The sequence below is a fragment of the Marasmius oreades genome, chromosome 10 (assembly GCF_018924745.1).
Source record: "Marasmius oreades isolate 03SP1 chromosome 10, whole genome shotgun sequence".
In the NCBI taxonomy this organism is placed as follows: Eukaryota; Fungi; Basidiomycota; class Agaricomycetes; order Agaricales; family Marasmiaceae; genus Marasmius; species Marasmius oreades.
In genome coordinates, this window is record NC_057332.1 from 1,938,500 (window position 1) to 1,958,108 (window position 19,609).

Below are 19,609 nucleotides of genomic sequence, written 5' to 3' on the forward strand. Positions count from 1 at the left end.
GTTTGCCACTGCGTTTACATAACGAGCGGCAGCCACAGGTTTCCTCTTCCCGATGTTCACCTTCTACGGATGGTGTTGTGCCCTTTGGATTCTCGTCGTTCCTTTTCAGTACGGCCAACATGTCAGTATTCTCAACCAGATACACTCTGCGATTGCCTGCGAGGCGCCTCCACCCTCTGAGACCTTTCTTCCACCATGTTTCCCTATGGACAACTTTGTTTTCTCCGTCGTCACTTCCGTCTTCACACTGGGCGGTTTATTAGGCAGTGCCATCGCGAACATATTCATGGACAAGTATGGAAGACGGGGATCTGCACGTATAAGTGCTGCATGTGTCGCTCTGGGAAGTGCACTCATGGGTCTGAGTGGTGGTGCAACTGCATTGGGTTTTGGAAGGTAATTATCACGTTTTGCTCTTCCGGATCCCACAGTCTCGTTAAAGAGTTCCTCAACTACGCAGATTCATTGTTGGAATAGGCTGTGGACTTGGAATATGTTTGGGACCGGTATACATTGCAGAAATCGCTCCCAAAGGCATCGCTGGCACCGTTGGTGCGTGTTTATCACGTAACCGCCCTCCGGAAAGGATGTACTAAAGCGAACTTTTCATTTAGGCGTCTTGACGCAACTCGGTATCGTTGTCGGGATCTTTATAACTCAACTCATGGGCATCTACTTTGCCTCTCCCAGCGCATGGCGTTTCGTACTCTTCTTTTCGTTCGCGGTATCGGCGATCCAGCTATTCATCAGTCCTAGCATTGTCGAAAGTCCACGGTGGTTAAGGAACGTCAGTCTTCATGCTACTCAGGAAGCGAAAGAGGTGGAAGAGAGACTCTGGACGAAGAAAAGTGCAGGTTTGCCTATATAAACGTTTCCCCCCCCCATAAATTCGCTCGAACTTCTTTTTTCCCTCCCTCAGTATCCGAGCCTCTTTTGGATGAAACCGATCCTGAAGCTCATCCTGTTGAGCCCACACGACATACACCTCAAAAGGCTCTGACCGTCCCTCAAGTCATCTTCAAGACCCCACCCGAGTTAAGAACACCGCTCATAGTCGTTTCTTGCGCGATGATTGGACAACAAGTTTCAGGTTCGTCCATCCTTCGTGGTCCGTTGACAGTTCCCCTTATCCCGAGAACAGGAATCAACGCGGTGTTATACTATTCCAACGATATCTTGTCTCAATCTCTACCAGAGTTGGGAAAATACGTCAGCTTGGCAATCACAGTCATGAACGTTCTTATGACCTTCGCCCCGATTATTCTGGTCGAGGTACTGTCACATTATCTGGATCGCTCTTACGAAAGTTTCTGACGTTTCCCATTTAGAGAGTAGGGCGTAAACGACTGCTCACGCTTTCTACTCTAGGAGCTATACTATGCCTAGTCATGGTTGGAGTAGGGCTGAACAACAATTGGGTCACCGTTTCCAGCGTGTTCATCGTTGGATTCGTGATGTCGTTCGCTATTGGATTGGGACCAATTCCTTTCGTTATCATCCCAGAGATTTCACCATACTACGTACGTCGTTGTTGCAATCTTGTGTGGTACGACACTCATTTTGTTCTCCTTCCCCATGTAGGCCGTTTCGCCGCTGTCTTCCATCGCATTGACGTGGAATTGGTCGGTGAACTTTTTAGTGAGTTTGTTCTTCCTTCCTTTACGAAAATTCCTCTCGGGCGGCGATCCGACCAGGCAGGGAAGAGTTTTTTGGGTTTTCGCGTTTGTACTTTTATTGGTCATGTCAGTTGTGGGTAGAATGTGGAAGACGACATGAAGAGGCGTGTAAATTACAAGGAGATACAGGAGTAAATGTCCAAGGATATACATACAGTATATGTACTTGATCTATTAAAAAGTAAATTATTTTGAGTCGTCAGGTCATTTCTGTTTAGTGTCCATCATGATTAGTAGGTTCCTCGTCTTTTGTGGTAACTGCCAAAGATACCACAGGCACTGGCACAGAAGCTGAGCACGAGAGCCACCAATGCACCAAGGACTAGCCAATTGCCATTGCCGTATTGAGCAGGAATTCCCTGCTCTCGGAAACGGCTGCGGGCAATACCGAACAGCACCATGTCAATGACCCATACAACGAGAGTGACAAGGGCTGCCAAACCGCTCAGTAAAGTCATAATGACGGTACCAGCGCGATGATAGCCAGCTCCGCAAAGGCCAAATAAGACCGCAAGTCCAGCAAGTCCAGCAGCTAGAACACGGGATGATCATCAGCACTTGTTCAACAAACGGTGAAAGGAACATACCAATAGGATGAAGGATCAGAACCATCGTGAGGTTGTGAATGATTGCGGTGTTGAGTTTCGTACCACTGCAAGGGGCGTTGAGAAATTTTGCATATCTGCAGGAGCTAGTAGTGTCACTCACTCGAAACCGAGAGTTGTAGGATCAAAATTGTATCCAAGTTGAGTTCGACTTCCAGTAAACCCAAATATTCCAAAGCGAATACCTCCCGCTTGAAGGAAGTAAATGGCGTCCCATGTAGGTACCGACACACAAGCCTACAAATGATAAGTACTTGAGAATTGGTAGCAGTGAGAACTGAGAACTGAAGACTTACAAATATAAGAAGGACTGTAGCAGCGAAGCACAGCAAAAGGCCTGGGAGAGCTGGGGAAGCCATTTGAGAAGATATTAGACCGAAATTTGTGTGGATTTCGATTTTATACAAAGTCAGGTCAAAATGACGTCTGTCATGGAGCATTAAATGGGCATTTTGATGTCATGTCATGTGGAAAAATTTACACGTGGAACATGACATCAACATGTCCCCAACGCGTCATGCATCCAGCCGAAGATACGCCACAGTATCACGCTTCCCCACGCCACTCCACCATCATGGAAACTCTCAACTCGTTCCTTGCAGATTTGACAAAAACGTCACAACAAGCCCTTGTCAGCGGAGCTTGGCTGTATCCAGTTCACGGTGTTATCTACTTCGTTTCCCATCCCTCAATATACCGCTCAGCAGCACCCATCGTTGGCAAATGTGTTCTCATTTCTCTCGGAATCACTGCGGGCATGTTCATCTTCACTTATCTCCCCCAACTTGCATTCTGTGCAATCTTCTCAGGACCACTGGCCTTTATTCCTGCCGCGGTCATGGTTTTCGGGGAGTCTTATGCTTTGAGTTCATTGGTGGCGAAAACCTTTCTCCTTGGAGCTCTCCAGGATAAAATATGCAAGTGTTTTTTTTTTTACGTGATCAGTTTCCAAATCGTCTAATTTAAGGAACAGTCGATGCCGTTCTATTGCAAAAGGGACAGGAATCACTCGTAGCTCGAGGGAGGGAAGTCAAAAGTTCATCCTCAGGCGTGAAAACCCTCGGAAAATCATTCACGAAACCTCTCGACCGCTTTTCAAAAGATGGAATACTCCGATACCTTCTATCTATTCCTCTCAACTCTATTCCAGTCATAGGCACAGTTTTATTTCTTCTCTTGAACGGTAAGGCCACATTCACGATTATAATACATCGATCCTTCCTTGATCACCTCCTTCAGGCAAGAAATCCGGTCCACGTCACCACTCTAGATATTTCCAGCTTAAAGGATTCACCAAGGATACCCGGGCTGCCTTTGTCGAGAAGAACAAAGGTGCATACACTGCGTGAGTTTACGAGTGCTTTGACGTCATCCAACACGCTTTTAACGCCCAACCTTTATAGATTTGGCGCCACCTCATTGGCACTTCAACTTGTACCCTTCGTCGGCACTGTATTTAGTATTACCTCAACAGTCGGTGCGGCTTTGTGGGCTAACGACCTGGAAAAAGGTCCCTCTCAAGACTCGGAAACTCATGTAAAAATGCGGTGATGTATTGCATAACGTGAACGTGAAGAATTAGAAGGGTTCGAAAAATTGCAAGGGTCACACAGGTAAAAAGCAAAGACCGAAAAAACGTAAAAGAAAACAATCGCGTACAAAGATGACGGGTATTTAGAGTCAGCTTGCTTTTTTAGGCATGTAATCCGTTCTAAAAGAGCTAGAGAGCAATAGAAACCTCCAAGGAATATGAGCACATGAACAGAAAAATTTAAATAACATCTCATTTAGCAGCCTGGACATGGTTTTTAGCTCAAGTCCGATCAACCAAGTTTAAGATACAACTCACGACATAACCATTCAACGTTCTACTAGAATGGTGTGATGATGAAAGGCTATGAGCCCCTGATGCTCTATAGGACCGAGAAGACGACGGAACTGTCGTACTATGGGTCGAAGTACTTGGCGTTGCCGGTACCCCATTTCCAGTCGCTCGCGTCGATCGCGCAGTAAGAGGTGTCGGGGCACTGATCAACGATTTCTTCGGCGTTTCAGTGATCTCCTTCTTACTACGGCCGCTCAAACTCGTCGTCGATAGTTTGCTACTGGTCGGAGGCGGCACCTGCTTGGGTCGTTTACCAGCCGTTACGAACGGGTGTCGTAGTGCCGCTTGAGGTTTAATCCTCCTTTCAGGGTCCCAAACCAGACACTTGGCAATGAAGTCAACAAATTCTTCGTCGTTGCACCGGAGAACCTGAGCAAGAGTCTTCGTCCCGGGCCGGCGCCTTCGTCCTTTTGAGTTGATCACCGCACGTGGAGCGCCATTGGGCTCTGGATTCCCGTCAGTCAACGGAATGTCAAACAATAAACCCAACATACCGAAGAAAAGTTTCTTCCTCGAACTACGGTTCACAAATTCCTTATCGGGAACTCCCAAAACTTCCATGATACACGAAAGCTGTTCCTGCTCGTTCTCTCCAGGAAATATGGGGAATCCAGTATAAAGCTCTGCGAGGATGCAGCCCAAACTCCACATATCGATGGCCATGTGGTAGTTCATGCCCAGGATGACTTCAGGCGAACGATAGAACCGGCTTTGAATATAGGTATAGACTATCAACCAAAATGGTTAAATCGTCAAGAGAACTTTGTGCAAACTAGGAAAGCAAAAGCTTACTTTTCTCGTGTTCGAAGCAGCTACTGCCAAAGTCTATCACTTTGATCGCACTCTTGGCCGGATGACGGAGTAGGACGTTCTAAAGAATCGTTTAGCTTTGAGACTAGGCCGTATTCACAAATGGTAAGCACCTCGGGCTTGAGATCACAATGTACGATGCGGTGGTGCCGCATAAGTGAAAGCGATAACAACATTTGGCTTGTAAACCGTCGAATGAGAGCAGTCGTAAATCCGACGAAACCGTTTGCTTTGATGAGTTCGTAAAGGTTGATGCTGAGGAGTTCCATTGCGATGCATAGATGATTCCTAAAATAAAAATGTTCCGTCATCTTGATAACATGATGCTTTTCTTCCGGATCCTAATGGCCTACAAGTCAAAAAAAAAAGTTACGTTGGATGTAATAAGAAACCACGTTACCCATTTCCTCAGGTTGTCCAGGATCTTGATTTCTACAAGAGCCTGATGGTGAAAACGTTTCTTGTTCCTGATGATCTTGATTGCGACCGACTCGCCAGTGCAATGGTCTCTGCAATGTAAGACTTGTCCGAATGACCCTTTGCCCAGAGTATCAACGACCTCATAACGATATCCCAGATGGTCCCGCGTAATGACTTGATAGTCGCCTCGATCGTCGTCGTAGCCATAATTGTTCGTCGTATTATCCAAAGTTGCGACATTCTTCTTGCTGCGTGCACCCACATAGTATACAGCAGGGAAATCAAGAATCTCCTTCCGTTCATATTCGCACAGATGCTGGCTCTGACTACTGCTGAGGACACCTGAAGAACATGTCAACAATTGCGGAGAGAGAGCGAATCGCAAACTCAAACTTACTGGCAGCTGAAAGAGGTTCAGCGGGTAGAATAGGTTCGGGGAATTTGAGGAGTCCGTCCAGTTCTTCCTGAGTAGAACCGGTCTGTAACTTCTTTGCTTGTTGTCTCCGAATATAATGTAGCATCTCCTCATCACCCAATGCTTCTTCGTCGTCGATTGAGCTCGGCGCTGGTGACGGCGTAGATAAGGACTGCCGGCCAGAGCTTGGAGTTCCTGCAACGCCCTGTGAAGTGTTAACATTTAAGGAACGTGCCGATGACAAGGAAATCTTTGGACTGAGAAGTTTGAGACCTTTCGATGGAGACAAAGCGGAGAAGCGATGGTGTGAGGACGAGGATTCATTCCCAACAGTCGTGTCTGTGGAGACTGAAGTGACAGATGGCTTGCGTAAACCGGTGAAAGAAATGGATTCCCTGTTGCTTTTGCGCGGTAAGATACTTCCTGTTGCCGAAGCACTGGCAGATATTTGTCGAGGTAGTCGAGGAGTCGTTGTTGACGTCATAGCCGGCGACGTCCTGGCATGGACAGTTTTGCCAACCGTCTTTGGTGATGCCTGACCACCCGTCTCCATCACCCCGAATTCATTGATGGGTGGCCCACTTGGCGAGGCGTTCCTCGAGGTCGTCGTCGCACTGACATTAGTGCTGGTGCGCCGGGCTGTGATAGTTGACTGAGAGCCTTTCAACGTTGGGGAGGCCACTGCGGAGGTCCTGCTTGAGATACGAGGGATTTTCGTAGGTGTTTCTTTCGGCAGACCAGAGACCGAGTTCATGGTAGATGATGGTGGTTCTCTTGAAGTTTGTGAGACGTTATGAACGCCTACAGATGGAGAACCTGCGATAGTCGGCAGCTGAGTACGACTTCGTAGTGAGGTATCGGATTGTTTCTGCATTGAACTAGCGGTCTGAGATGTCGCTCTGGAAGATGATGATGTCGAACGTGTGGTGACAGGTGTGGACGACGGTGAGGCAGGAGCGCCAGAAGACTTGAGTCTGGCGACCCTCTGAGCAGTCACTGGTTCTAATGCAGAAATCTGCATCGGCGGCAAGTGAACAGGAGACTTCGGTTTCTTAGGATCAGTCGATGAAAGAGTCTAATTGAAGCGTGAATTTCAAATCCCAATAACATAAGAAAGAAACGCACTTTTCCCCTCTTTCTACCCATGAGAACCGTGGATATTCTGCTTTCGCTGCGATCCTTGTCATCTTTCTTCTGCTTCTCTCTTTCCTTCTGCTTCTCCTTCTCCTGCCGACGCTCGACCTCTTTAATCGCATCTTTAGCTTTTTGTACCTCCTTAGCAGATTCTTTTGCATCTGAATATAGACTTTTCCTGGAACTGGACCCTTTGAGAAGTGAAGGAATGGTAAAAACAGACGATTTCCGATGGGAAGCAGTGGTGGACGGAGGGTTATAGTCATTTGCACTGGGAGAAGAGCTTTGTTTATAACGTGTCGTCGCAGAAAGCATGCCGTCAGATGAAGGTGGTGGTGGTGAGGAAGGCGGGGGTGGCATAGATTGAGATGATGACCGGCGGAAGAAGGGGATGGATGATGGTGTGAGTCTCTTTGATTGATGGCGACGCACGGAAGAACTGGGACTCAATGGTCCTGGATGTTGGTGAGGTGCAGCGAGGCCTGCATTGGTGCTCGCACTGGAATCTGTTCCTGTCCGACTAGATACGATGCTGCGATCAGGGGTTTTAGAAACGTGGACGGAGTGCAGTGGAGATGTAATAGCTGGCGTTCGAGCGGAGCCCAAGGATGACATAGAAGTAAGAGATGTCGCGGACCCCATTGCATCTGGTTGAGTCGGTGACCAAGGACTTCTGATGATTTCAGAAGCGGGTGAGAATGGCTGCTCTTTTGAGAGCGACTTTCGCAATGATCGCGTGAGCCCAGAGCCACGAGGACTAGATGGATTGCCCTGTTGTTGTTGTTGCTGCTGCTTACTAGATGGCGAACTCGACAGCTTCAAGTTTAAAGCACTGGAAAAGCTCCATTTCTTTGAAGGTGTCTTCAATACAGCAGGTGTAGCAGATTCTGATCCACTCGTATTAATGGCCGTAGGACGCTGGCTCTGCCTCCTTTGCGATTTATATGAAGTTGTAGGCGGCGGCTCTACAGAAGGAACCTCGAGTGACACAATAGGTTCCTGGTCAATGACTTCGTGACCGTTTCGCCCCCCCTCTTGCGACGGGAAATTCAAGCCTACTGCAGTGGGTGGAGGAGATCTATAGTTTGAAAGATCCTTGGGTAAGGGAGGCACAGGAGGTACGATAGGCTCGTCCCCACTAGGCTCGCCGTTGAGCGCTAAAGAGGCAACACGATCCTTGAACGAGTTGGCATCGCTAGAGTGTATGCTGGATACATCACTCCCAGCGCTGTTTCGCCTAGCCTTGCCGTTCCCCGTCGATGGCCTGCCGGATGCCACCGAGGTGACACTAGTAGCAGCAGACATCGATACCGAATCACGAGAACTGGTCGTAGGGGTACTGGCAGTAGCAGATGAGGCTGAACCCCGCTTAGGCGTGAAGGTAGAAGGTGTGTTTGGTCCTCCGGTCTTCTTTGGGGTCTTCTCAATCATCTGCTGCTGCTGCTCGTCACTGCTTGGAGCACTCCCTGCTGCTGTTGTCTCTCCATCGCCACCAAGAGCCATACCGATTGACGGACGTTGTGCCGGTTCCTTCTCCTTGACGCTGATAGCACTATCTCGTGTTTCCCTCCGTTTCCCACCTTCAATGCCTTCCCATTGGCTGCCTGACTTACTACCCGGCGTTCCTGAACGGCTTTGGCTGCTTTGTCGATGGAGGCTACCCAAACTGGCTCTTGCTCGAGCCGTCTTGCCGGACAATCCATCTAATTTTCGCAAAGCTTCAGCAGTTGCTTCATCATCCATACCCGACCAACCTTCTTGAGTCCCCCTGAGAAGAGAATGCGCGACGTGAGACGAAGTATGGTCCTTCGAGGACGAAGAATTGAGGGGAGGAGAGCGTGGAGGAACAGAACCACTGCTCGGAGCTCTGAGAAACTGTTGGATTACTGAGGACGAAGGTGATGGTGGAAGGTGAGAAAAGTCGGTGGTTTGAACGCGTCGGGAGTGAAGAGAGTCTGTAGGGTTAGAAGATGTTGAGCCCTGGCGACTGTGATGCCTCTCTATGGGTCCTTTGGTAGAAGAAGAAATACTCTTTGAGCTGGTGCTCAAATTTAGCCCTAAGCTCTCCCGACGACGATCCTTGCCCCTGCCATGCTCTCTGGTTGGCATGCCCGAGATGTTGGCCACCGTGAGACTTCTATGCTTGCGCGCCGAAGATTTAGTATCCTCTGTGAATTTCTCTTTCACTGAAACGGAAGTAGCGCGCTTGGAGACCAAAGAACCGGTTTGATCAAGCTCAAACTCGTCAGAGGTACGTTTCCGGGCTCGACGAGGGGCTTGACCGAATGCACTTGGAGGAGAAGAGACTGTGGCATTCTGATCTGGGGGCACTGGAGAGAGGTCGGTCTGTTTCAATTTACGTGGATAAAGAATCTCTTCTCCGCCACTCTCTTCTGCAATGGAACGTCGTGAACGTAATGGTTGTTTTATGTCTGGAAGCTGCAAAAGTTGTCGAAGTAAGTAACAAGAGAGAAACATGAGAAAAGAGGGAGACACACGTCTTCTTTTTCGGACATTTCACCGTCAATCGCCTCAATGGTCCAGCCAGAAGGACTGTCGCTGTCTCTTGTACCGCCCGAATCGTTCACATTAACCTCCTCGTAAGCATCAGCACTATCATCCTTCCCATGACGAGGAGTAGCTAGCTCTCCAACGCCCACTAGTGCGGCCCTGTCAATCTCGTTCGCCGGAGTTCTGGGGTAATCACTTGGAGAAGGTGATTCGCCAAAATAGTACGGATCGATCCTAGACGGCGAAGAGCTTGCAGAGCGAGAATGGATATAGTTTTCTGGAATTTGGAGGGAGGTAGGTCCCATTACTGCTCGCCTGCGTTGACAGTGAGCTGGGATTGGCCTTGAGCGACCTATTTAGACGGGAGGGTGATAAAGGTTGTGCAATGTGGCCGGAAGTGATTATGTAACTTTCCCATCCCTTTGACTATCCATGCATTCATGATCGACCGACCTCACGGTGGCCCTTTATCAATACTTATGGAGCTTCTCTGGCTGCAAAACTCTCAGATAGCTCGTGTATAGCGAGTGCCCGCTCAGAGCCTTGTCGCATCGAGTGATTTGAACCAGTGACGCTGGTATGCATATGTCGCCAAGCACTGAACGGTGAGCAGTATACTTATACTTACAGCTTACAACGTTCAGTTCAGTTCTTGTTGCTCGTATGCTCATAAGCTATTGAGTTTCCAAAGCTTTCTCCCCTGCTAGTAAAGACAATACATGCTAGCTAGGCTACGGCTAAGTAAAGCACACGTGATGATGACGGACGACAACGAAGGGCACTCGGATGGCAGGCGCGTGTCAAGCTTCTTTCTGTGGTCCTGTCAACGATGGCGGACTCTGAGGTACTCGTTCCGACAGTCTTCATATCCTCTGAGAACTCTGCTCCCATCTATGTATACCCAGTAAATCCCACCTCGACAAATACTCCGGGCCGAACCAAGCGGAGGCAGGTCAAAGTGGCCTGTACAAATTGCCAACGAGCGTGCAAAAAGTGCGATGAGGCTCGTCCATGCCTTCGTTGCGTCAAGTATAGTATTCCTCATGCCTGTGTCGATGCCAAACGAAAAGCTAGAAAAAAGGGTCTCAAAAGAGGTCCTTACAAGAAGAATAAAGACAAAAGTATGTTCGCCACATATTTTCCTCTTTTTCCTCTTTTCATTCGCGTTCAAGATCGTCCGATAAACAGTCAATCCCTGGCTACTGAGCCTGTATCTGCACCTTTGCCAGATCCAAAGGTTCAAGAAACACCCGCGACATCAAGTCCTGAAGCTCTGGCAGTCCCAGAGCGTGTTGATTATCCACCAATCTATCAACATCTCTCCTCAACTCCTCAGCTCCTCCCAGGTTTTCATCAGAAAGAACATTATTATCAAAGTTTACACTACATTCCACCTTTCCATCATCAACATCGATTCGCTCATCCTAGTGCTGAGCATCTCGAGCCGGTATATTCACACCAGCAGGGGCAGGCCTCATATCACCAACCTACATTCCAAGTCCAGCCCGTGTATGAGTCCCATCCCCCGTATAACCCCCCTCATTACATCGTCAACCATCCTATCATGGTCCACCCGTTTAGCTATCCATACCCTTCACAACCTGTTCACGAATCTACATGAGATACTTAATTGAGGACACAGTTTTATATATACACATATCTTTTCTATTGTACTTGCATCTTCGTCTACTCTGTATCCCTTTGTACTGTTTCCCTCGTCGTCTGGTATATTTACTTATCGTGGTCCGTTTGTAACTATAGTTCCAGGAATTAAAAGTATATATATGATCCTTTGTTGATTGTCGGCACATGTAATGTGCGTGCGTGCGGTAAAGTCGCGTCAGAAAAATAAAATAATCGTGGCGCAACGCGTCTTTTTCCTCTCTATACAGAAAAACGCGTCTTTTACGGAAGATTACACGAAGGAAGGAGGGAAGAGAGTGGTCGCGTTTTGTCCCAGACCCCTATTGAAATCACTTTGCGCAAGATCGTGTTTATCTGTTTGTTGTGCGCTAAGTAGCTGGACGACACGGGGAGATCCGCGCCAACCAAACGACCTTTCGTGTCCAATAATATTTTATTTAAAATTAGGCGTTCATCCAGCTTTGCCTTCATTGTATCGCTTTGACATCTAAGGTTCCTAACAGGCATTCAGTACAGTGCGAGATTGTGAGCGGCCTTTCCCAAATGTTAGTGTACGGCATCCCTGCCTCACGTTGAGGTGTAACACCGTCGTCCATGTCGTATTGCAGGCATTTTCCTCCTCCATCGTGGATAGAACTCTCAAAGAGGATCTCATGGAAGGGTCGGAGAACCAGGTGCGTAATATTGTGCAGTTCGTAGAGCCCTTCCCAATATTTTCCCCCCGGAACTAGTACGTCTGCCTGGAAATGCCAACCAAACGGAGCGATGACGGGCGATAAGGCCACTGCGCAGGCAATTTTGTGGCCGTATCGACGTTGGGCATGGAACGAAAACGTAGAACTCGAGGATTTTTGCACACAAGAGCTCGAGATCATGGACTCTCTGCAAGAGACTTCACAAGGTCTGCAAAAGCTCGCAGTTCTACCACCTTGGAATCATCTCATTCTCGGTCGACTTTTTCACCTGCATAGGCCTGGGTCGACTTGCGATGCAAATAACAATACGACGAGAGCATTGGCGACCTTATACTGGCTACACTGCTCGCCAAAAAAAGACGCACACCATCCAGTTCCCGGATCATTCAAAACGGAAAAGTGACTGTCAACTTTTCGGGTGACTCGAACGTCCAAGTGTCGGACCCTAGTTCTATCCACGTAGCTGCAATGCGGACTCCAGAGCAGTCGGCTCTACGGGGCCTTTCTGTTGTCGAGGCTTCCGTAGCAGCGATTAGACACAAAACGGGAAACTTCTTCGAAATCAGTTTCATCAAGCTTCTAATCGTCATCGCTGATCTGGGGCGCAAAGGTGCAGCTACAGCATGAGTCGGTGTGGGACGTAGCGTCTACGCTAGACGTACTTGTATGTGACGCTGCCCAGTTCGCTCGAGGATACCAAACGAGTTTCAGAGAGCACAAGAATTGCCAACGAAGCTTTGAGTACTACTGTGGATACAGTACTTCCAATTGAATGATGCATTGACGTAGACACTGGGTGGAAAGTATCGCCACGTCCAGGTCACTAGATCATCGTCTCTCCATGGAAGGGCGAAGACTATCTTCTCCAATTCGAGCACAACATAGGAGGGGGCGGCTTGGAATGCGGTGGAATCCAACTTGGGCAATGCAGAAAATTAATCCCTCTAGCCGCTAGGTGGTCCTGGTCTGCGTGAAGATACGCTTCCGTCCTTCTTTATCTATGCAAAACGTTCTCGCTGGAGGTATGCGACGTTGTGTATGATAAATGTCTCCACTTGAGATGTCTGGACGTCGTTAGCCCTTCTTGGTTCTTCTGCCAGAGGGGGATAATCCAACATAAAGGCGAAGGCGACTGCGCTGAGTTTGCAGCGATGACAACCACTGTGAGGTCCACTTGTCGTATGTGACTTTGGGGAGGATGGTAGACAACGAATAGCGGTAGCCCAGGTAAGAGCGAAGCCGATTAGTCTGGTTCCAGTGACCGACACCCCTTTGTTAGCATTTTCATTCTGGCATTCCCATCGCCTTCCCTCGCACCCATTTAAACAACGTCCATCGTCTTCCTTTGCACCCGTTTGGATAATGTTCTTCCTCAACTTCATGGGTCGAGTGCTTTACAGCATAAGCGGGCAAGAGATATCCTTGAGAACGACGTTTTGGCAGAAATCCTACGGGCAATCCCACCAGGCAGAATTTTTTCTATACTTAACGACATTGCCATTGGCCGTCATTCCACCTCGCACTTCAAACTGGCTTTTTTGAGCTCTCACTCTGGCGACAGGCCCTTCTCAAACATGAACGCCTTCTCCTCTTCTAATCCGTGGTATCCAGTAGGATGTGGTGGGATGGTGTGTCTGTAGACGAGAATTCCCGATACAGGTGTGTTCGAGATCTTCAGGAGGGGCTCACAGACGAACTATCTAGGTCTGTAACGACCAGGCGACCTTCCCGAGGTGAGGGAAAGGCAGTTCTCTGTGGGGGAAACGAGCCAAGGCCAAGCAGTCAACGTCGACCGCGCGACCCTCATGAAGGATGCAACAAGTTGTGTAGGACACATCATATTTCCTGCGCGTGAAGGAAGACCCCCCCGTATCGTCTCCTCCTTCCATGTTTTCGACCGTGTAACTTGGGCCAATGTGAGTCGCCATAAAGTCGGTGTCGTACATTCCATACTTGGAGGTTTGGACTTTATTAGGCTCTGAAAGGAAGCATTGGAAGGTTTGGCAGCTGTCTCAAATCGTTGAGAGGTTTACCGTCTTTGGGGAGTCAAAAGCGACTCAAAGTCCATGCAACAAGTTCAACTCACCCGAAACCAGGATTTTTTTCGCCTACGCCGTCCAAGCCGTCCACTCGATGATTAGACTATCTCCGAACCGTCGGGATAAGGGGCCTAGCTAAAAGATGACCGGGGTCAACTGGAGAGGCGAATAATGCCCAGGAGGAACCAGTGAGTCGCATCATGTATCAGGGTCCTTCCCATGGAAGACGCCTGGATTTTAGCAGATAAAAGTATTTGAGGTTTCGAGGAAGTTGTCTGCTTGGGACTGTGGCCGCCATCGTGATGTCCAATGCGTGGCCGTGTTGTGGTGGTTACGGGGAAAAGATTGGGGCCTCCTAATCTCGATCTTGCAGCCTTTTCGATCATGGGGTGACCTCTTTCTGTTGGACAATAGATTATTCATTATTCACAAGGCCCTCCCTCCTTTGTCATGATGCAAATTTGCATCAAGCTTCAATCCTTGCTTAACCTCTCATTAACGATGGAGAATGGGCGCGGACGCCAAGCTATCTTTGAACGGCGGCATAAGACTTCTGTGCTCATCTACAAGTTACAACGCCTATCAGATTCTTTTTTCATCCACAGGGAACCAGGAAACCCTTGAGCGCTGTATTAGATGTCTTAACAGGTTACGCTGTTTGCTTTTAAAAGCGCTCGCTCGCTCGCGATTCGGCCCTGAGACTTTCCCTCTCTCTTCGGTACCATGTCGGAGGCCAAAAATGCAATGCTTCTTCAAAAAATTGTGAAGGCTCTTCGCCACCAAGAGATCGTCTCTCTGTGTCATACCAATCGATATCTTTGCCCTCAAATCAGCTAACGTCTCCACAGTATATAGATGGTCTGTTTGATCCTGAGCTGAAATCAACTTGCTCGGACAGTGTTCAGCTCGACCTACCTCGTTTATGATGTTCTTCCAAGTTCCGATCAACCTTGGCCCCGAAATCACACATATTTGGGTAAGGACATGGCCGTCAATAATTTCCTCTACATTATTCAACGATACCTACCAGATACAGTTCAAATTCCCGTAGCTCAAGTACCAGTAGCACGTTACATATGAAGCACTAGAACTCGAGTGAAAATGCTTGAGGCGATCTCCGCCTGGGAGCAGACGGTAGATTTCTGGTGTATGAAATCCAACTGCTTTGCGATTGCGTTTTTCACCTGGGTATACGCCCAGGATCCAATGAGCAATGTCCTTGTCAGCAGCGTCCAGCCGCGGTAGTTGATTTAGAAGTTGTCGCAGCTTTTTCAGAGTCAGGCTGCTAAGGAGCACCTACAGTTGTTCACCGTATTCGTCGGTCGCATGAGCAAAACCAGCAATGAGGCGAGCAGATGGACCATAATTCGCCACAAATTTTGTCACTTGCTCATCTGAGGGCTTTCTCGGCCAGAATTGCTTCCTATGCAAGGTGTGAGAAGGTGACAGTAATAAAGAAGATACACGGAGCATACATGATCAACAGCTCTGACAGTGGGCTGGGCTTCATGTACCAAATATATGTGAATATACTTCGTTTTCGTGTCCAATCGAGACGATTCTTCCGTGGCGAAGCCGCTTGGATAACCCGTGCATGCGTATTCAATATTTTTGTATCGGGTTCTTCGATCTTCTTGTTTGAATCCACAAGAAACCAAACACGGCTCGGGATGAGGAAACCCGTCTCCGTACGCTCCAGTTTGCATCGAAACACACCCTTGTCACACCAATAGGTAAAGACGTCGGGTTCGGTCTGGAAACAAGTGGGAAGATTTGCAAGGAGACGTTCTACGAGAACGTAATATAGAAAAGAACTCTTCCCTGCAGACAAATGCCATTTGTGAGCGTTATCCTCGGAATCATAGTAAGACTTACCGATACCGGGGATCCCACAGACGATAAAGGCACCTTGGGCTTCGGATGAGGTGGGCCAATCCGGACCATCATCAGTACCCATATGCCGGCTTTCACGTTTATCATCGGAATCCATCTGCTGGTCTTCATCATCGGAAGCCATCTGCTGGTCCTCGCCTTCATCTTCGTCCTTCGTCGGCATCCAATAAGAATCCTGCTGGGTGAACGTTGTTTTTGGGACTTCCTGTCCGTCGAACCAGAGTTTTGCATCGGAAAGAGCGACTTTATATTCAGGAGTGACCAACAGGCGTTCTTGAAATCCATCAGTGAATTTTACGAAAATCTTGAGGGACTTGTAAGAGCCAACGACATCCTCGAAAAGGGCACTACGGTCTTTATTTTTCCAGGCTATTTCATGTAAAGTGCAGTAGCCTGAGTTGTCGCTGTATGGGGCCTCATTAGTGAAGTCGTCGATGTAGTTGCAAATTAAGTCAGGTGCCATCAAGGGGCCACCGTCCGAGACATCCGGTGATATCAACCCCTCGAGAGAGGTCATGGGAAGAGATGCCTGGCCGAGCGGCGGCGAGGCGCGGGGAATGAAATTCACGACGGCATGGTAGACGAAGCCATCTAACGGTCGACGATGCTGTCGATCTCTCCTAATTCTCTCAGCCCAACTCTGTTGTTCTTCTTACTCTGAATATATTTACAATCATCGTGCTGTCTTTTCCAGCCTTTCGACTACGGTCTGAGTGAGGGTCAAAGACCTCTTCCTACCCGTGTTCCCTTCGTCTATCCTCCTCAATATCACAACTGTTATTAACCGCGAAGTTGGAACGAAAATTTAAGTTTTCGATACTATTCTGTTTAGGGATATGCAACATTTTCGAGTACCACTTCCACACACCACTTACCGTATCAAAAATTTGACTCGAGTATTTTAATAGTGCTCAAAACGTTAACCTGAATTTATGAGGATTTTAGGATAGCTGTAAGAAGCCTCGGAGAGTGTCCGAGGGTGATTCGAGAAGTGCAAAGCGTTTTGTCACGTATCGTCACGTCCGGCAAGACTTCGGCAAGTAGCAAAGCTCGCGCCAGGCCAGCTCACTGCCGTCTCGCTTACAGGTCGATTTGGGACCTCTGCTGTATCGTTTGGCTTATTCCACACTACCGTTCACTCCCCTGCCTCTGAAACCTTGTATTTAATGCGAGTGTTTTCGTTTAAACTTAACTACGTATCTAAAATTTTGAGATATATTCCGGAATGTACCGTTCCTGGGCTGTCACGCTGTAATCACGACCAGATCTGAGCTATATTTTAAATTTCATTTCATATCCTTTGTCTTTCAGTGGTTACAACTGTACATACAAGCTCATGTGTAGTCTACGGATCCTACAAAAAATTGCCGAGCCCACAAATAAACGGGAAGACCAAGTTTTATCCAATTTTGCATATCCTTGTCATTTGCACATCGGAAACCAGAATAGTAAGTTCTAGTGCAAGCTTGAGTCGGTTGAAAACCACACCGTCGCGTCGCGTTCTTGGTACCGTCATTTGACCTTGCCGTCCCTGTGCCGCCAGCAACAAGCTGACCTGCCATAAAGGATTCCCACGACCTCTCTCGAGGGGTTGATATCACCGGATGTCTCGGACGGTGGCCCCTTTGCCGGTGAGTCAGATTTATAGACGAACATTCTCAACATGAAGAGAAGACCTGGGGATTTTCAACTTCTACTCAAGTTTTCAGTTAACACGGGGCTGCGTGACTGAAGGCCTGCCTCTATATACGTTTTTCTCAATGTCAAACGTCTGGAGAAGGTACGCTTGCCAACGGTCCATTTGTCCAAGGCGACAAAGAGACTCGGATCAGAATATTTCGACAGCAACTTATATGCCTGATATGACCCCCAAGTCCAAAATTTCGACGGGTCAGGACACTTGATTGTATCGTAGTCGACTGAAGCATAGATTTCCTTGTAGTTGACGATGCATAATCATTCGAAGTACTCAGAGTATCCGACTTCAGTCATGACAGACATTGATTGGGTCTTCCGTAAAATGCAGCACTGGATTCGATCCCTTGCTCTCCGTGACCAATGGCTTGTGTTCTTCAGTGGGACGGAGCGATCCTACTATGTTTGAGATCCGATTCGTCTCGGCGTTGGTACCAAAAGATATCTGATACAATGTACATTATCTGTAGGGCTCAAGTCAAATAGTAGAGTCGACCGCTTCATCCAAGCATCGGAGCTTCAGGTAGACGTCCGTTCCTTAGACCGAGAGTTGTTAGAACAAACAAACTCAGACCACAACAAACACTCACCCAAGCCTTCCAAAGACATCAGCTCCAAGGACCCTCCAAAATATCTAAACCCGAAATGAGACTTTCGAAACGGTAAAAACGTGAACACGGGCTGACTTTGCGTATAATCGACTCATCGGTAGGCCGTATCCAAGTCCAGCAATGGTACCAAGGCCAGTTTGTAGACCTTTCCCAGTTATTTCACCAAACAGGTTTCCTTCACCCATGCCTCCGTCTCCGATGACAGCGCTTCCCCCGACGTATTGGGCTGCATAGGGTCCACCCCTGTCGTCGTCATCCTCTAACGACTTTCCGTCGGCCTTACGACCGGCAGTCGTAAAGGCATAGGAAAATATCTGCTCAATATGCGAAGGCGAGACTCCACCGCCCTGGTCTCGGATACGCATCGAGAAAAAGGTAGGATCGTTTCCGTTTCCCGGGAGTTTGGGCGGAGGAGACATAGTGACCAAGATAGGGGGAAGGTCTTTCATATGACCCCCATTCTTTGAATAATGTTCGACCGTTGCACGAAATGAGTTCTTCAATATCTCAGTAAAGATGTATTCCAAATGCACAGGTACGTATCTGCGTGGAGCATTGTCAGACTGTCTCGCAGATCAAGTTCGATGGATGGTTTATTCACGTACGGGAATGTAGCATCAGGAAATCCGTCGAGTAGAATTGAGGGACTGGCACCAAGCGTTGCCTCGCAAAGTTCGGTGACAAATGAACCACACATGTTTATCATTCGAGCCGGAGAACAATACCTATCCACTACGTCAAGATTTGTGCTGCCGGAGCTGTTCACGGCACGGGAGAGCGCGACGTGCTGCTCTGCAATCAATCGAACTGAGATACGATTGCGAATAGCACCATTCAAGAACTCATTGATTTGTGCGGGAGACATATATCGAGAGCACTCCTGAAATCTAATTGACCTTTCAGCGTGAAAGTCACAGGGAAAAGGGAGCGAACTCTGACATACCCCTTGGCCATCGTAGGTATGTCATCCGCATGTCGTTCAACGAGATCTTCTAGTTTCTCGGCGAACATTGCGTTCTCCTCCAGGGTTTTAGGAGTCGGATAGGTCGCCAGCCATAGAAAGCTTTCTTTGTACGCTGCCAGTGTTTTTGCTACGTATCTGAGATATCCTGAGTAATTTAAGATTTCGAGTAGCAGCTATTACTCAACGGATTGGTCCCAACTATGAAAGGTAGAGCTTCCAAAGAACAAACTCGAGTTGCCAACCTGCGAGGAATTTCTGCCAGAGCAAATGAGACTGAAGCGAGAACGGATTCAGGCGTCACATTTGGTCGACCAAAGGCTAATAGGTCGGACAGGTTGAGTGGACGAGTTGGCGAGGAAGCATGTTCTGCCAACAATTGGGTAACTTCTGCTGTATTTGGGGAGGGTGCCCGACGATAATGCTTCTTGAAGATGCGTGACTGGATGGAACTGGCCCGTAGAAAATACCGTGCGAGAGATGATTGTGTTCGTCTCAGCATGAGGATGTTGACTAAGGTGACATGGACATTTGGACCAACAAGGACCAACATCAACGTCTTCATCTCAGAACAGTGTGCAATTATCCACACTATTAGAAAGGTCTAGAGAAATA

General features: G+C 48.2%; 8 protein-coding genes across 8 annotated transcripts; 4 read left to right on the forward strand and 4 right to left on the reverse strand.

Annotated features, from left to right (window-relative positions):
- Positions 1-52: 52 nt before the first annotated feature.
- On the forward strand, positions 53-1,776 carry E1B28_002663 (uncharacterized protein; the record flags this gene model as incomplete). Its single annotated transcript, XM_043159598.1, has 7 exons — positions 53-396; positions 461-552; positions 615-854; positions 920-1,090; positions 1,142-1,272; positions 1,329-1,520; positions 1,582-1,776. 7 exons carry the CDS (start codon positions 53-55, stop codon positions 1,774-1,776), a joined length of 1,365 nt encoding a protein of 454 aa, XP_043003201.1.
- A 130-nt stretch (positions 1,777-1,906) lies between these two features.
- Positions 1,907-2,694, reverse strand: E1B28_002664 (uncharacterized protein; the record flags this gene model as incomplete). Its single annotated transcript, XM_043159599.1, has 4 exons — positions 2,578-2,694; positions 2,385-2,518; positions 2,264-2,328; positions 1,907-2,208 (listed from the first exon to the last, which is right to left on the reverse strand). The coding sequence occupies exons 1-4, from the start codon at positions 2,638-2,640 to the stop codon at positions 1,907-1,909; spliced, it is 564 nt and encodes a 187-aa protein (XP_043003202.1). The 5' UTR covers positions 2,641-2,694.
- A 146-nt stretch (positions 2,695-2,840) lies between these two features.
- Positions 2,841-3,832, forward strand: E1B28_002665 (uncharacterized protein; the record flags this gene model as incomplete). The annotated part of the gene is made up of 4 exons (XM_043159600.1): positions 2,841-3,198; positions 3,255-3,464; positions 3,521-3,626; positions 3,685-3,832. Exons 1-4 carry the CDS (start codon positions 2,856-2,858, stop codon positions 3,830-3,832), a joined length of 807 nt encoding a protein of 268 aa, XP_043003203.1. The 5' UTR covers positions 2,841-2,855.
- E1B28_002666 (uncharacterized protein) lies at positions 3,771-9,844 on the reverse strand. Its single transcript, XM_043159601.1, has 9 exons — positions 9,444-9,844; positions 6,937-9,384; positions 5,794-6,886; positions 5,377-5,738; positions 5,090-5,317; positions 4,959-5,037; positions 4,661-4,894; positions 4,131-4,612; positions 3,771-4,076 (listed from the first exon to the last, which is right to left on the reverse strand). The coding sequence occupies exons 1-9, from the start codon at positions 9,759-9,761 to the stop codon at positions 4,065-4,067; spliced, it is 5,256 nt and encodes a 1,751-aa protein (XP_043003204.1). The 5' UTR covers positions 9,762-9,844; the 3' UTR covers positions 3,771-4,064.
- Positions 9,845-10,285: 441 nt separating this feature from the next.
- On the forward strand, positions 10,286-11,077 carry E1B28_002667 (uncharacterized protein; the record flags this gene model as incomplete). Its single annotated transcript, XM_043159602.1, has 2 exons — positions 10,286-10,577; positions 10,629-11,077. 2 exons carry the CDS (start codon positions 10,286-10,288, stop codon positions 11,075-11,077), a joined length of 741 nt encoding a protein of 246 aa, XP_043003205.1.
- A 788-nt stretch (positions 11,078-11,865) lies between these two features.
- Positions 11,866-12,198, forward strand: E1B28_002668 (uncharacterized protein; the record flags this gene model as incomplete). Its single annotated transcript, XM_043159603.1, has 1 exon — positions 11,866-12,198. The coding sequence occupies one exon, from the start codon at positions 11,866-11,868 to the stop codon at positions 12,196-12,198; it is 333 nt and encodes a 110-aa protein (XP_043003206.1).
- Positions 12,199-14,801: 2,603 nt separating this feature from the next.
- On the reverse strand, positions 14,802-16,244 carry E1B28_002669 (uncharacterized protein; the record flags this gene model as incomplete). The annotated part of the gene is made up of 3 exons (XM_043159604.1): positions 14,802-15,257; positions 15,310-15,655; positions 15,710-16,244. The coding sequence occupies 3 exons, from the start codon at positions 16,242-16,244 to the stop codon at positions 15,131-15,133; spliced, it is 1,008 nt and encodes a 335-aa protein (XP_043003207.1). The 3' UTR covers positions 14,802-15,130.
- Positions 16,245-17,900: 1,656 nt separating this feature from the next.
- On the reverse strand, positions 17,901-19,559 carry E1B28_002670 (uncharacterized protein; the record flags this gene model as incomplete). Its single annotated transcript, XM_043159605.1, has 6 exons — positions 17,901-17,959; positions 18,013-18,056; positions 18,109-18,576; positions 18,639-18,920; positions 18,977-19,132; positions 19,183-19,559. 6 exons carry the CDS (start codon positions 19,557-19,559, stop codon positions 17,901-17,903), a joined length of 1,386 nt encoding a protein of 461 aa, XP_043003208.1.
- Positions 19,560-19,609: the final 50 nt, after the last annotated feature.